This window comes from Corythoichthys intestinalis, chromosome 4 (genome assembly GCF_030265065.1).
Source record: "Corythoichthys intestinalis isolate RoL2023-P3 chromosome 4, ASM3026506v1, whole genome shotgun sequence".
NCBI lineage: Eukaryota > Metazoa > Chordata > Actinopteri > Syngnathiformes > Syngnathidae > Corythoichthys > Corythoichthys intestinalis.
This window is the reverse complement of record NC_080398.1, coordinates 43,846,589-43,864,020: the sequence shown is the minus strand read 5'-3', so window position 1 is coordinate 43,864,020 and position 17,432 is coordinate 43,846,589. Positions and strand designations below refer to the sequence as shown.

The 17,432-nt window shown below is 39.1% G+C and overlaps 1 protein-coding gene across 2 annotated transcripts in view; it reads right to left on the bottom strand.

Annotated features, from left to right (window-relative positions):
* The window catches only part of tex10 (testis expressed 10), a 36,051-nt gene that overhangs the window by 8,789 nt on the left and 9,830 nt on the right, over positions 1-17,432 (bottom strand). For both annotated transcript variants that reach the window (XM_057835502.1, XM_057835501.1), the window contains exons 11-12: positions 12,872-13,049; positions 7,487-7,709 (exon numbers count right to left, since the gene is read on the bottom strand). In XM_057835502.1, coding sequence (XP_057691485.1) covers positions 7,487-7,709; positions 12,872-13,049 — 401 coding nt within the window. The remainder of the gene's footprint in view (positions 1-7,486; positions 7,710-12,871; positions 13,050-17,432) is intronic.

Below are 17,432 nucleotides of genomic sequence, written 5' to 3'. Positions count from 1 at the left end.
GTTCTGTACATAAGACCCTTCACCACAGAAGTAAACATATATTGCACATCCATATGTGATAGCAAACATAAAATACTTAGACATATATTTCCGAGGCGGAAACGTAACAGAAAGCATTCACGATTTTCAATGCTACTGCTAGACACCGCAATGTGTAGGTGAATGAACCAAACTACTGTAACAAAAAATAAATGCAGCGAAGTATTCTGACCAGCAGATGGCAGCAATGCCCCGCAAATGGTCAATTGATTTCCCATACTATTGTGCAAACTGTAAAGCCCGCACAGTACATATTATCGGTCCTATTAATAATGTTATTGGATTTATCGGGATGACGTCATAATTCCTATAATCGGACCGATAATTATCGGACCGATAATTATCGTGCACCAGTATAAAACGTGTTTTTTTTCTCTCTCTCTGGCAACTGTCTGTGTTGAGAAAGAGAGTGTGTGTATAATGGAAACGTGATACTAGTCATACCACGTGCTTGTTATGGAAAATAATTCAATTATTTTTGTTAATAATATTGAGTTGTGGCTATGGGTTATAATTTTATTTAGAATATTGCAGTTAATGTTTTATGTTTTTATTTTAACTTAACATTATACAGTGGTACCTCTACATACGAATTTAATTCGTTCCAGGACCTTGTTTGTAAGTCGAAATGGTCGTATGTCGAGCAGGATTTTCCCATAGGAATACATTATAATTCCATTAATTCGTTCCAAAGCCTAAAAACATACACTAAATTCTTAATAAATACTGCTGGCACTGTTACAAATGGCAATTAAACATAGAAAAACAAATAAGTTATAAATAAATAATTCAGAATAATATAAGAAGAAGAATTAATAATTATTCCTGAAAATAATGTAACGAATCGGATCCTAATATGGCGGACACTTTTTACTGTCCCTGAACGCACCGCGAAGGTGACGTCTCCAGTGAGATAGGTCGGTGCGGTAGAGATAATACTTTCGTTTTCCTGAGAGCAGTCAACTGCTTAAGACAATGAGCGTTTTGTGTTGGATAAGTTCTTAAATAAATGATAAAAACGTGACAAAGCTGGCGATTTCCTTGGCAATGTTACCACAATAATAATTGTCACCTTAACTTATAAATAGTGGCGAACGGTGGTCATAAGAGGATCATGGAGCTGTATTGTTGAGCCAGTTCAGGGACGCGCACCCCAAGCTCATATTTTTCTATAACTTGCATCTTCATTTCAAAGGTAAGCATCACTTTTTTCCTTGTTTCTCCAACTGTATCAACTTTTTTTGAAAACTGTGTTGATTTCTCACATAAGAAAATCCACCGTGGGTTCGTTTGCAGTGCTGTCATGTCGTCGTATTTCGAGCAACTCGTCGGATGTAGAAACAAATGGCGGCTCAAATTTTACGTCGGATGTCGAAAAGATCGTGTGTCGAAGTGATCGTATGTAGAGGTACCACTGTACTTATGTTCCATTTTGCTAATATGTTTTGAAAAATAAAAACCATGTCCAATGGAATAAAAGTTATTTTTTTTTAAACACATATCTCAGAATAACACACTTTCGAGCTGTAACAGCAATACCGCAAAACCGTGATATTTTGGCTTAAGGTTATCATATCGTCAGAATCTCATACCGGCACATGCCTACTGATAGACCATTTGCTGAACCATAGTTTGAGTATGAGGGAGACTGGCTTGAGGGTCCAGCTCAAGATCAGCAGACATACTGTTGGTGTCGTCATAAGAACATTCCGGATGGAGAATAGGTAAACATGTCTCGTGTACTGTAAAACAATGCAGCATTTGTTTAGTATGTATTTATATACATTGTATATTGTATACACTGTGTACTGTAATACAATACTGCATTCAATGTACAGTAATACAGTGTGCTCACGGTAGTTCTGATTTGCAATACAACCTCACAGTGGGGGCAAAAGACGTGTTTCCACCCCAGACCAGGAGACCCTAATTGTGAAAATGGTTCATGTAAACAATTCAATTACCCTGAGACAAACAGAAGATCCTAGCAGATAATGCAGCTTTCAATACGATCCACGCAAGGTGATTCTTCCAGAGATGTCTAGATTGGGAGAACATCGCTTGTGATGTGAACGAGGCCCTGTGGCCTGACAGAAATCAAAGGCATGATGAGGCTTCAGCATGATGAATCCTCAATCATGTACAAAAAGAAAAGAAAATGTTGCATATTTGTGTGCTGTTTGAAAGTTTAATAAAAAAGTTGGCTATACAGAGTCATTTTTCCAAAAAAGGGAATATATCTTATTTTACAGACTCCTTGTTACTCATATGGTGAGTTCCATTTGACTAGTGTTTTCAGTTTTGCACGACAATGTGGTGTAAATGCTTTGTAGTGTGCAGCAAAAGCTTAGCTGTGTGTACTCAGTGGAATGGGATGCGTGTCATTGGAAATAGGACTGTGAGTAGGAAATGAAAACACGAGTGAACACAGCGTAGAGATTTAATGGCAAGAGTCTTCTTGCAAAAGGAGTGTCAGGTTTAGCATTTTGTGTGTGCACTTGTCAGTTTTGTGTGTGCAGCTATTGAGAAAGCTGTTATTGCACTGAGAAACGTGTTGACAATTGTGAAAAACCACTTCACTACCATACTACTTTATTTAGGGCTGCAACTAGATCATCGTCGATTAATCGAACGATTATTTAATCAATTATTCGGATGTCACTTCTTTCAATTACTTTCATAATTTACCTTTAAGTTCTTTTCGCCATGTTGTAAGTAGCAATGAAGACAAAATTGATGACTTACCTTCAACTGTATCGATTATCAAATCATTGGCAACTAATTTATTAATCGATTTAATCGATTAGTTGTTGCACACTTATTAAGAAGCTAGTTTAGACAGTAAGATGTCCGAAATTTGGCAAAAATGTGAATTGTTGTGTTTCAAAGTAAAAAAAAAATGTTCATGTCTTACTTTGACTGAATATAATTAAGATATCTGATAATACTGAGAGAACTGAGAAGTTATGTGTGTTATAATTTCTAGAATTAGACAAGTTTAAGGTGAAAAAGGTCCTCAACGATTAATTGGTTATCAAAATATTTGTTGATTATTTTGCTAATCAATTAGTTGTCAATTAATCAATTAATTGTTGCACCTCAGATTTCATTGCAGTGAGAAAAAAAAAACAGGTCAAAGTTGTACTGCACACAAGAACAAGACATGTATGGACTTAATCCTCATTTCTTTCAAACCCTAATAATCAAATTTCTCATTTTATAAAAAGCGCGAGGAAGTGTGAATGCCAGCATTTGTCACAGTGGCGCACCTGTTGACATTCTCCACGTCATTAGAAACAATCCCGTCTCATTAGTCGCAGCACCGCTGACACGGTCCTTCCCTTAATGCCCACCACCGCACCCCTTCCCTCCTCTTGGCTGTGATTGACTCAGACAGGCAAATGAGAGAGGCAGGATCTGAGGCCTTAATTGAGGTGCTGAATTAGTGATTAGAAGGCGCCCCACCCCCACTCGCATGCAGACTTGCCCCGGGGCACGGCTACGTTAACTGTAATTTCAGTGCGGAAATGTCACATTCCCATCACGCCACCGGCTCTCATCAGTGCTCGTACATATCCAAAAGTGGCCGACAACCATGCATCTCCAACCTGCACTCCACGATAAAACTTCCCTGTTTCAGAAGGGGCCGACCAGATAAAGCTTTCAATGCTTCGAGCCCCTGGTGCGAGATGCAGAGAAGTCTTCAAGGTCAGACGACTGCTGTCCAGAATATCAACTGGTTGTTTTTTTTTTTTTTTCTTCCCGTTTTTTTTTTTTTTCTATTTTATCATTTCAATTCAGAATGTAATGTTCTTGGTAAGAGATGAACATGAAAGACATACTTTCACTTAGTGCTGGGCGATTTAAGGATATCAACTATATGATAGTAAATACTGTATAGTCATAAACTCCTACTATTGTCAACTTTAGTCCTGTATTATAAAAATACACTGTACTTAACTCTACAGTGCTGATATTTTTTTGAGGCACAAAAGTCATTAGTACAGTATTTTGAACCGTTTCATCCATAAGCCCTCATTGAAGTGTAATTGGTGTAGTTTTTTACTTGATTGTAGGCATGCAGCTATCGATTATTTTAGTAGTCGATTAATCGATGAAGTAGTTAGTTCGAATAATAGAGTAATCGGATAAGGAACATAAAAAAATAAAATACCTGAGCCTCAAACGGTATAAAAAAATAAATAAATGAGGATATATGTACAACAAAAGAACAATTGGCTAACTTACATAGCAAAAGTCCGCTAGTTTAAATGCTATAAAATGCCAATTTTTTTTTTTTTATTTTTTTTTTTTTATTGCAATGCTGTTAACAAATAGTTAAAACACATATTCCCACAAAAAACAGCTAAATATACCTTTAAATTACGAATGCATTAAAAAACATTAGCTCAAACAAAAACTTAGCTTATGTTGGTCTTAAAAGGGTGCAGCTGGATTCAGCCACGTGAAATGAGGCAGACTAGAGGGCAGTGTAATCACCCAAATGAATGAAACTAAAGGCAAAAACTTTCAAAACAAACCATAACAATGCCTGTTGTTGGGCAACACGGACTTTCAACTCCCTCCACAGATTTTCTATAGGGTTGAGATCTGGAGACTGGCTAGGTCACTCCAGGACCTTGAAATACTTCTTACGAAGCCACTCCTTTGTTGCCCTGGCTGTGTGTTTAGGATCATTGTCATGCTGAAAGACCCAGCCACGTCTCATCTTCAATGCCCTTGCTGATGGAAGGAGATTTTCACTCAAAATCTCTCGATACATGGCCCCATTCATTCTTTCCTTTACACCGATCAGTCTTCCTGGTCCCTTTGCAGAAAAACAGCCCCAAAGCATGATGTTTCCACCCCCATCCTTCACAGTGGGTATGGTGTTCTTCGGATGCAATTCAGTATTTTCTCCTCCAAACACGAGAACCTGTGTTTCTACCAAAAAGTTCTATTTTGGTTTCATCTGACCATAAAACATTCTCCCAGTCCTCTTCTGGATCATCCAAATCCTCTCTAGCGAACCGCAGACGGGCCCGGAGGTGTACTTTCTTCAGCAGTGGGACACGTCTGGCAGTGCAGGATTTGAGTCCCTGGCGGCGCATTGTTTTACTGATAGTAGCCTTTGTTACTGTGGTCCCGGCTCTCTGTAGGTCATTCACTGGGCCCCTCCGTGTGGTTGTGGGATTTTCGCTCACCGTTCTTGTTATAATTTTGACACCACGGGAAAGATCTTGCATGGAGCCCCAGATCGAGGGAGATTGTCAGTGGTCTTGTATGTCTTCCATTTTCTAATAATTTCTCCCACAGTTGATTTCTTTACACCAAGCGTTTTACCTATTGCAGATTCAGTCTTCCCAGCCTGGTGCATGTCTACAATTTTGTCTCTGGTGTCCTTCGACAGCTCTTTGGTCTTGGCCATAGCGGAGTTTGAAGTGTCACTGACTGAGGGTTGTGGACAGGTGTCTTTTATACCGATAATGAGTTAAAACAGGTGCCATTAATACAGGTAACAAGTGGAGCCTCGTTAGATCTCGTTAAAAGAAGTTAGACCTCTTTGACAGCCAGAAATCTTGCTTGTTTGTAGTTCACCAAATATTTATTTTCCACTCTACTTTGGAAATAAATTCTTTAAAAATCAAACAATGTGATTTTCTGTTTTTTTTTCCCCCACATTCTGTCTCTCATGGTTGAGGTTTACCCATGTTGACAATTACAGGCCGCTCTAATCTTTTCAAGTAGGAGAACTTGCACAATTGGTGGTTGACTAAATACTTATTTGCCCCACTGTATGTTGTAAGGACAGAATTGACCCAACCATTATTAATTACTTTCCTTAACTTCAGACTGACATTTCCCCATTTTCACTTGCTAAATGTGCTGGTCCATTATTTTTTTTTTCCTCAAACACATATTTTATTGGCTGATGACTTGCACCTACCCCCCACACACAAGCACAGCAACAGAATAATGTCATGCCGCCTCCCCAATTCCCTTTCGAAGAGGAGGGATATTAGGTTTGTTTTTCATCAGCAGCAGTGGCAGCCACTGTAAGTAATATAAAAAGACGTCAATGTTGTCGAGGTAGGGAACACACCACTAATTTTGCTACTGAAAGTCCAACCTGCATCAGAGTTAGCATAACTCGAGTAGAAGGCTGCTTAGAGAGTCCTCCTGTATGTGTTTTCGACTGTTAACGGTAATTAAACTGTGAGAAATGTAGTGAACTCAGCTAGAAACTATAGAACCAGAAAAAATGTGAGCAACAATCTGCTAAGAGAGAGAGGTCCCAAGTCTGTGTGTGTCAGTCAATTTTCAATTGTTTTATTTGGTCTGAAAGCAACACAAAGAAGGGTTAATTTTTGTCAAGTTTGGCTGTGCTTATGGACAAAAGCAGTAGTGTTTAACCAGAAGAAAGGCTCAATTTTAATTTATTTTTGGTATTGTCTAACAAAGACGTTTTTAGTTACCGGTATATCTATTTATATTACAGATAGGGCTGTCAAAATGATCGCGTTAACGGGCGGTAATCAATTTTTTTTCTAATCACGTTAATTAATCACGTTAAAATATTTGACGCAAGTAACACACATGCCCCGCTCAAACAGATTAAAATGTACAGTACAGTGTAATGTCCGCTTGTTACTTGTTTTTTGGTGTTTGGCGCCCTCTGCTGGTGCTTGGGTCCAACTGATTTTATGGGTTAGTACCATGAATGAGCATAGTGTAATTATTGACATCAACAATGGCGAGCTACTAGTTTATTTTTTGATTGAAAATTTTACAAATTTTAATAAAACGAAAACATTAAGAGGGGTTTTAATATAACATTTCTATAACTTGTACTAACATTTATCTTTTAAGAACTACAAGTCTTTCTATCCATGGATCGCTTTAAGAGAATGTTAATAATGTTAATGCCATCTTGTTGATTTAATGTTATAATAAAAAAATACAGTACTTATGTACCGTATGTTGAATGCATATATCAGTCTTGTCTCTTGTGTCTTATCTTTCCATTCCAACAATAATTTACAGAAAAATATGGCATATTTTATAGATGGTTTGAATTGCCATTAATTACGATTAATTAATTTTTAAGCTGTAATTAACTCGATTAAAAATTTCATTTGTTTGACAGCCCTAATTACAGACAATGTTGAGTAGTCCTAAGATTTTTTTTTCAAGTTTGTATTTATTGTGCATATGAATATAATTGAAGTTACGTTCAAACAAAGCAAATTAAATTTACTAATAAAATCCAGATACTTATTCTGGAACTTTTTAAAATGTTTCTTCAGTAGTTTTTGAAACAAAGGTTCTGTTTGGTCTTATTAATGTCCCGTCCACAGCAAAAAGTGTACATGCAGGTTATGCTGTTATATTGTCCCTACCAATGTTGAGACCAAACCTACACCCTTGATGATAATTATATAAATACCTCCACAATGTCCCAGTGGTGCGTGAAGTGATCCAACGGGGTGCAGTGAAGCATAAGGGGCGACAGAGGGGTGGGGGTCACCACTTTGGTGTCGCCAGCCTCCTGCAGGGAGGCGAGTTGGTCACACGAGAAGCCGGTAAGGGTGGAGAACAGGAAGCTGATGTAGTCCACATCCTGTAAGGCCGCTTCCTGGTTTCCGACTGACCATCCACTTAGTGATGACCTAAAAGAGCAGAGTAGAATTAACTGAAAAACTTGCATGGCATTGTTGGAACTGGATCAGAAAACTTTACTCAAATAAATACAGTCATTGTTGGCTCATAGCCCAATGTTTGTTGTATAGTTCTCTGAATATTGCCAAGTTCGTTAAACACAGCTAGTAATAAGTTGCCACATTTTAACTTGATTATGCTAAATTTCAAGGTAAAAAAAAGTTTTAAATAAGTGTTTTTGATGTACAAATTTACGGAATATCAAGGAATATATTTAACATTATTGCCCTTCTAGTACGCAGTTTTGGTAGCAGGTCAAGATTGCAATCGCAGCGATCCAATCTCGCCAAAATAAATAATTAATAAATCAAAATAGAAGTCGAATAAATCATGTGCAACATGAAGCAGTATCCGACACTCAGTATTGGTATCGGCACCCGCTACGGCTATTTTTGGAGTATCAGACACTATCGGATTTCGTTACAAGATTGGATCTGATCCAGTAGTCGCATGTTGACAGTACCATGGTGCTTTTCGGCTGCTGTAAATTTAACCAATAGGCAAATGTGTCTGCTGAGTGAAACTTTTTGCTTTTTAGGAACTAATGATAGTACCAGAACATTGTGTAATATTCTTGAGGAGGTACCAGTAGAGCTCGGTTTAATACAGAAAATGATTTTTTGCCATTTTTTTAGGTTATAGATATAGGTTTCATAACGGCAAAGCATATTTTGAAAATAAATAAATAAATAACAGATCGGAAGTCAAAAACCAAGCATCGGGACTCCTTTGTCAATCAAAGTCATTTGCCGCTCGCTCATGACCCTAATGAGGACAAGTTTTCTCACAGAGGCAGCTGGGTAAATTGAAAAAAATTGATTTAACATTTTATCACGTTTGGCATAGTTTTGAAATTGAAGGAACAAAAAGAGTTCAGACAGTCAGCTTATTAAATCATCCCTTGCCCCGCATGCGAAGATGAAGAGATCAGTAGTAACAAGACAGCACGCACAATATTGTGTTGTGGGAGGGCCGAAAGGAGACTGCCGAGTGCTAGTCATTGCATTTTCCACTCTCCAAAAAATGAGCTCTTTGTGTTTCTTCTTGCCCATCCTGTTTGGACTGAGGCTACCTCTTCCCTGGAAATGTGTTAATGTTGACCTACTGCCATGATAAGTCAGTTGTCAAAGATTGTGCAAGCGTGACAGTGCACTCCTGCCATCTACCGGGAGAAAGGAACCTCTTCAAGTGCCAGATGGGATCCGGAAAGGGGGGTCGTCTGGTTATGAATCAATCTGGCCAGTGGTGTCTGAATACGTAGTTGGTATGCTCAGATATCTCCATACTTAACATTTTTCATCCATCCATTTTCTTTACCACTTTTTTTCATGTAGGTCACGTGTGAGCAAGAGAATTCAAGCAGACTTTGTGCAGGCAGTCAAGGTACATCCTGATCTGGGCATTTGTTGTAATTAGTGGAAGTCCTGGTCAAGTTGTCATCTTGTGTTCCATAATATAGCATGTTTAAGATGGGACGTTAAAGCCAGCCTCCAAAAAAATTGCAGTAATTTTCAGACTATAAGCCGCTACTTTTTTCCTTCATTTATACTGCAGTGTGGCTTATTTGTTGATTTATTTTGGTTAATAGGTAACACTTTATTTGACAGTGGCCTCATTAGACCACCATAATGGCGTACCGGTGTTGTGCCGAAAAATAGCCGCCCCACGTGAAATGTCCCCCCTGACGGGAAAGCTTATTTATAACGCTTTATTGAGGTGAAAACATCAAATGTTGTCATGGACGCATTACAGTAATGGATTTACGACTGTAAAATCAGTTTTAAATAAATAAATTAAACAAAATACTAGTACTGTATTTTAGTAACAAATCGTGGACTGGGCCATATAAACATCTTTGAACAGAAATGTATTAGTCTACAGGTTTTCACGACCATATCTCAATGACAATCACACTGGTATGACATTTATTAGTTCAAGCAGAGTAAAATAATAAATATTCACGGCACAAGAAAATCGTTTCCATGTCCATCGATTGGTAAGAAAAAGCTGTTTGTAAAAGTGACGTGTGGGCGCTCAATAATAAAATGAATAAACAAATAAATAAAATAAAATAAACGCTCAAATAATGCGTTATAAACAAGCGTTCCCGTCAGGGGGGACATTTCACGCGGGGCGGCTATTTTTCGGCACAACACCGCACGCAGGCTATTTTTAGACCGTGACGTCGCATCGTAAAGCGGAAGTAAAGCCGAAGTGGGACATTATAGACCCGCCCTCGCATAGACCCAATGTAAAAAGTGCTACTTTTCGCCAGTAATCTTTCAAAAACGAACATGCCGATCACGCATTGCTTTTTTGGAACTTGTAGAAATGACTCTAGACATTACGACCATGAAGGATGTTGTCTTCATTCGTTCCCGGAAACCAAAAACTCGGGAGGAAAAAATGTGAAGACCAAATCAACTCACGCGGACTTTAACACCAGCTCGGCGAATCCATTCACGTTTCATATGCAGTAAACACTACGTTGGGTTGGCATGGTCTTTCAGAGGACAAAGAGGTAAGCCATTTTTATATTTTTACTTTATTTTTTTAGCGTGACGTTGTGCCGTGCTGCTTCTGTCTGACAATGAATGACCTGAAAAAAATTACAATGGTATCTGACTGCCACTGTTACAGTTTCTGTTATATATACATAAAAAACAACTTTAGTAAGGGGGAAGTGTAAATAAATTATAGGATTAAGATGTGTTATCAATGAAAAAATTAAAAGTGTTCGTTGGCTGTCACTGAGTAGCATTTGCGATCGCTACACAAAGCTAACTAAATTACCCCCAAGAACGGTAAGAGACATAGGACAACCAGAGGATATATAAGAAAGACAGGGCTGATGGTAAAGGATAGCTTGTTGAAACCGGAGAATGTCATTGTCAATCGCGTTGATAAAAAAAAAGCTAAAGCTATGCTTAGGTCGGCTCGTTTTTTTTCGCCTTTTTCAGCCTTCGACAGTAAAGCCATCTCTTCAACTGAACATTTTTATGTTCTTCCACATCTATGCCAGTCAATTTGGCACCAGGCACATCATTTTCGGAGAGAATTGGTAGGTTTAGCGCTGTAAACATCTCCTTCGTACACGATTTCCATTCATTTCCTATTAGGGACAAACGGTGGCTTGTCCTTGCTCTAGCAACAGTAGCTAATGTCATGAATATTAATGAGCAGAAGTGACGTGTTGCTTGCGGTACGCCATTATGACATGACACTGTCATGGGCATTACTGAATGCTTCTGACAGATGTCATAAGTGTCATCTGGGTAAATTATGTCACCAACTCTACTTATGTCCAGCTCGGATGTTTTACATCCATTGAAAAGTGAGATAATTTGCTAGCTAACATTAAATGACATTTGTTATGAGGATTCATTAATGCTCATGACAGTGTCATGTCATAATTATGATTGTCTAATAAAAGTCTTATGGCGCCACTGTCAAAGATGTGTGAGCAAATACCATAACTAGCAATTAATGAAACAACTAGAACAGTAACTGAAGAAAATAGGGCTGCAGCTATCAAATATTTTAGTAATCGAGTAATCGACTGAAAATTCTATCGATTAATCGAGTAATCGGATAAAACATATTTTTAGGTGAAGAGCAATTATAAATAAACATGAGAAAACAAGACATTTAATCTAATCTTGAACCATTTTCAGTCAATCAATGTCTTTATTTTCTATGTATATTGTTGAAAACAGTCAACAATTGCATCTCAGATGTAACTAAAATAATTACAAAAAAGACTAATTCACTTTACAACCTTTAGATCTTCTTAAAAAATTTTTTATATATTACCTAAAAATGCTGTTACGCTTGGTAACACACATCACTTAAAAGTTAGGATTTTTTTCCCCACGTGTTTCAATTGAATTTCTATTTGTTTCAAGCCATTTTTAAGTTGTAGTTAAGTTTTAAGTTAGTCTTAACTGTAAGTCCTGATAGGATTTTGATTTTTTGCAGTCTTCAAAATAAATGTATGATACAGGCTGTATTGGAGCACATTAGGGACCAGTGCTACTTGGTGTTTTATCGAGCAATGACTACTGAGCTAAAATTGATAGTTAGCATTGAGTTTTTATTTTACACCCTCATCACTCCGCAACGCTATGTTATGTTAAAGCCTGTATGGAAGACACGTTAGCCACGCATCGAAAGTGGTCAAAATTAATAGAAACCTAGCCCTCCGCAGGGCTAACGTTACGTGAGCTAGTGACAGTAACGTTAATCTTATTTATTAGCGCTTAGCGCTCTTTATTAGCGCTTAGCGCTCTACTGCTTTAAGATGACTGCTGTTTACTAACGCTGCCCAGACGCGGCCGAGTATGTCATTTCGCATCTAGTTCAACATACATGTGATCTCTATGAGATTCATCAGACGCTACCTGCTACCAACGTAGCATCGTGCGGGCTAGTATTTAGCAACGTCGGCGTCGTTTGTAGCGGCTGTCGGCTGCAGTAAGTTTTTTTTTTTTTTTGCTTCTTCCTCTACGCACGTGACATCAGCGCGTTGTCCCGCATTAAAAGTAGTCCGAGCAAAACGTGATGCTTAGAGCTGTCAAAATAAACAATTACTCGAGGTGAATAAAATTACTCGGACCAGTTTTTAAACTCGAGTTACTCGAGTATTCGTTTCAGCTATAATTCGCACAGAACATGAACTATGATAGTTATTTACATCTGTATCGCTGCAATGCATGCTAGGAGGCATGTTGGACAATAGCAGTGTTGGCAGCAGGTGGCAGCAGAGGTTGATTGTCTGCCCCACGGGAGCAGTGATGGCCAAATTAAACTTCCTGAGGCAATAATGCTTTGCAGCCAATTGGTTCAAAGCTTCATGGTGGTTTATGGTCTTATGACTTTCATATGATGCTGCTGTTAAATAATGTGTTACCAGTTAATATCTTTTGGTGTAAAAATCCCATAATATAGTGCAATAAAAATACTGTACATTCCAGCTGCGCCTTATAGTCCTGTGTAGCTTATCTATGAACAAATGTCGTTTTCGTGTCAAATTTGGTAGGTGGCGGCTTATAGTCAGGTGTGCCTTATAGTGTGAAAATTACTGTATCTAATTCTGCTAAAATTCCAAGCTCACCTCAGGTGTATAATACGAATAAGAGAGGCAGCAAGGCCAGCAGAGATTCGTCCGTTGCTGCAACAGAAGCTCAGATTGGCCAAGAGAGCACGGGACATCTTGGGTAGGAAGTAGAGCAGCTGCACCATTCTTTGCTGGCATTCTGTCGGCAGAAGAACCACAGCACCTTCTTGTGGGTCTGTGGAAGAAAACCAAAGACAGCCGCACAAAGTCATGCCCACAGTTAATAAACTGCATCATGTGCACTGTAAGGAAAATCTCTACAATACCAGGAAAACCAAAACTAGTTTGTGGCGATGACAGCGTTAACACACCCAGATAATGTGCCTGTGCGTATATGAGCGGGGTCTGTCTTTCACTGACGCACATGCTGATGTCAGAAGCCTACAGACAAAAGAACTCTTGTAATGGTGAATTGCCAACAGTTCCTATCAGAACCCTTGACCACCCCCTTGGCTCCTCTTCCTCCTTCCTTGTCACACCATCACTATCTGACCATTCGGATCTTAGAGTGGTTTGTGGCATGGCTTAATTTTAGCTGCCTTTCTGTCTTTGAGGTACACAGCGTGATGGCGCCTCCTAGAGCAATTCTAGAATCAAAGCTATGGCATTATTAGGCGTTTTATAGCTTGTCTTGCACAACCTTAGAATCCTTGGTTAACCCTGAGTGTTATCAAAATGGTTTGATTGTGTCTTATTCTCCAAGTCCCATTGCACATGGAAGCTCCATTATCTCATTGGCAGCCATTGGTGGTGATAGACAAACCAGAGTTGCATTAAAAATGAACTGGTTTTACATTAACATTTGCCATGCTAGCACTTACATTCAGGGGCACCGTATAGGGGTGAAAAGTGATAATGATTCTAAGGGCCCATGCCCCGATGGGGCCCACAAAGAAAATTAGAACATTAGGGAATCGTTTGCAAATTTAAATATTAATTATAATTTTAACAGGAATAAAACGAAGGGTTTATTTTTCTTGTTTTGTTTTTGGCAAAAAGTAAACACCCAGAGAGCATATGTATTGCCAGACACCCCCTACCCTCTACCCCCGTATTTTCATTAAATGATTTGGTCCGCCCTTCCTTCGATCAGACCGGGTGCAGCGGTGCGCATTTACACCAGTCACAAGCCACGTTTACATCCTGACTTTTATTCATACCGATTCAAATCATTCCGAATGGAAATTTCAGATCAGCTGTTTACATGTCACTTCATCTATTCCGATCCAGCGTTTACTTGTGTCTGCCTTTATTCCGAAAGGACGTTTGACAACTGCCGTCTGACATGCGCAGATTAATCAAAACAAAGCGTCACGTTGCAAAACATGGAGATCGATTGTCAGATCAGCTGCTGTTTTAACTTTTCGAGTGGAAACAAAACTTCAGAATGACACGCCGTTCATTTAAAAAGTTGTGTGGGTGCGCTGTGCGTTTGCTTGGAAGCCATGTTGCAAGTGACGTTACCTACGTCACCAAGTGACGTCAACACGTCAGTACGGAGCATGTGCAGAAAGAACGCAACCAGACACCATTCCACTTCCCTGTTTACATGATATAATTTTACTTCTAATCGGTTTGGGAAAAGGAATATTCCACCCCTGTCAAACGGAATGAAACTCCATTCGGTTTGGGCCTGTTCATTCCGAATGAGGTGTTTATATGGAACACATTTATTCGGTTTGAACATCTAAACCGATTGCAATTGGAATATTTGGCTCCATGTAAACGTGGCTAATGAGTAGGAGTGCGCAGTACTGCAGAAATATTTTCAAGTGCCCACCCACGGACATGCTCTTTCCACCCAAAGAAAACTGGATGTAGTACTAACGGCAGTCTGGGCACCGCGTATGGTATCCCATTCATATAGTACTGATGTGTTCTAAGTTTTAACCTTTGCGTTGTTACCTCCTCTTTCACCTTAAAAAAAAAAAGAAAGAAATGAAATGATGGTTTTGTTCCTAGGGGGCGCTATACACATTTGCGCTTTTTTTTTTTTTTTTTTTTTTTACATTTTATCAAAGTTTTCACCAGTGTTCACCTGGCTGTTGAGTTTGGTGAGTTTTGAAGCATTCTGAGCGGGTCAAAGAAGGGCTCGAAGCGTCGGCAGGACAAAGAATGACTGCTAGGGGGCGCTTGGCGCTACATAGTGTATTTGGAATTTGTCTTTACACAGTATCAAAATTTGCACCGGTCTTGACTTGCCTGCCAATTTTGGTGCATTTTGAAGCATTCTAAGGGGGTCAAATTGAGCTCAAACGGGCTGCGGAACAAAAAATAACTATAATAATTAGGGTTGTTCCGATCGTGTTTTTTTGCTCCCGATCCGATCCTGATCGTTTTAGTTCGAGTATCTACCGATCACGATATTTCCCGATCCGATTGCTTTTTTTTTTTGCTCCCGATTCAATTCCAATCATTCCCGATAATTTTTCCCGATCATATACATTTTGGCAATGCATTAAGAAAAAAAATGAATAAAACTCGGACGAATATATACATTCAACATACAGTACATAAGTACTGTATTTGTTTATCATGACAATAAATCCTCAAGATGGCATTTACATTATTAACATTCTTTCTGTGAGAGGGATCCACGGATAGAAAGACTTGTAATTCTTAAAGGATAAATGTGACTTTTTATATTGTGACTAAATATTGCCATCTAGTGTATTTGTTGAGCTTTCAGTAAATGATACTACAGCCATTTAACTTCTGCCCAAATGCATGATGGGAAGTGCAACCATGACTGTGCGTAGGGGCACCAATTGATATATCTTCTCCGCGTTGGGAAAGAACATAGGGTGTTAAGAAAATGATCAACTTCTACCTTTCTTCCCCACATTGCCTCCCACGTAATTTTTAATTGCTGAGAGAGGCATTGTAAGGCTTTAGCCACACATAAAATGGCTCCAAAGGCTGTCAAATTCTCTCTACTCTCTCTCGCTGCCTTTTAGCGCTCTCTATAGGTAAAACGCCTTCTTTACAGATTGAACGCGACAATGCGTGAGTGGGTCGTGCAGCGCATGCGTTAATTATGTAACATTATTAACTTTAAAAAATTAATTACCGCTGTTAACGCAATAAATTTGATAGCCCTACTTTAAGCCAAAACTACTCTGGATGAGTGTAAGACATTTTGTCTGTAACGTTAAATACAATTAGAAAACGATTTAAATAAAAAATATACATATATTAAAAAAAAGGCATGTCTGATATTTTTTTGCAGATTCCGATACTTTGAAAATGACGTGATCGGACCCTATCGATCGGGATCTTTAATAATAATGATAATAATGTAACACACAAATGTGTCTCATGTTAATGACGTGCGCAAGCGCGGGAAACAAGAAAAAACGAGAGGGAGAAAGTGGTTGTTGTTGAGTTGTTGGCGGTTCAATAAAGAGTCGGGACGGCTTCGCCCAAAGGTGCACAAGTCTACTGAGTTTTTGTTCTTCACGAAGAGTGTGCCTACAGCAACCCACACGGTCCGCTATAATAATAACAAAACCGAGGAACCACAATAGGTTACCTAAAAAAAAAAACAATGCATGTCCATACTGTTCAGTTATGTATGTGTTCTAAGGCAGGGGTCCCCATCTGCTGGGCCGCGGACCGGTACCAGTCCGGGGCGCATTTGCTACCGGGCCGCACAGGAATAATTATTTAATAACGACCGCATTCTAGCCGAATTAACCCTGTGCCCCTGCTTAACACACTACTCTAGATATAATACTACGGGATAGATTAGAATGTCGTCATAGAAATCCATTGATTGGACTGCTAGCCTTACATCTTGTTTGTGTATATAATATATCTATGTCGCTTGTCCTCGATAATAACGTATTACTAGACCGCGGGCGCAGCACATTTGTTCCCGGAAATAATTAGCCTCCACAGGAGCGGAGATGACTGGAAAACAGACGTCTTTGGAGATATTTTTACGGCGAAAAAGGGCACCTGACGAGCCTACAACCTCGAAGACCCACGAACTGCGAAGGAGTGGATTCGTGACCCGTTTGTGAATTAACCGAGTGATTCGAGCATGTCTGTGCTACAGGAAGATCAACTTGTAGAGATCGCAAATGACGGCGACCTTATTAAACGTACATTTGAGACAACAAGTCTACCGAGGTTCTGGATTAAAGTCATTCCGGAATATCCTGACATCGCAACGAGAGCATTGAATACCTTGCTACAATTTCCAACATCGTATCTTTGTTAAGCGGGCTTCTTAATTAATCCTTAACGACAAGGCGAAGTCGTTAATGGTGAGAGCGGTGTGCAGTTGTTGTGTGCAGCTAACATGGCAGGATGTGTCTGTGGAGAACTTTTCTACAAGTCCTTCCATGATTAAACGCAAGTTAATATTCCTTTCTTTCAAGAAAGTTTGTAGTGTTTACTTTGGGATCGCTGCATTTGCGCATTATGCGGCTATGTTTAACGTTACACGCATGCGCAGAACCGCATCGTATCAATTTTTGATGGTTTGCAAAATTTCTCAGAAAACCGGTCCGTGAATAAAAGACCCAAATAACACCGGTCCGTGGTGCAAAAA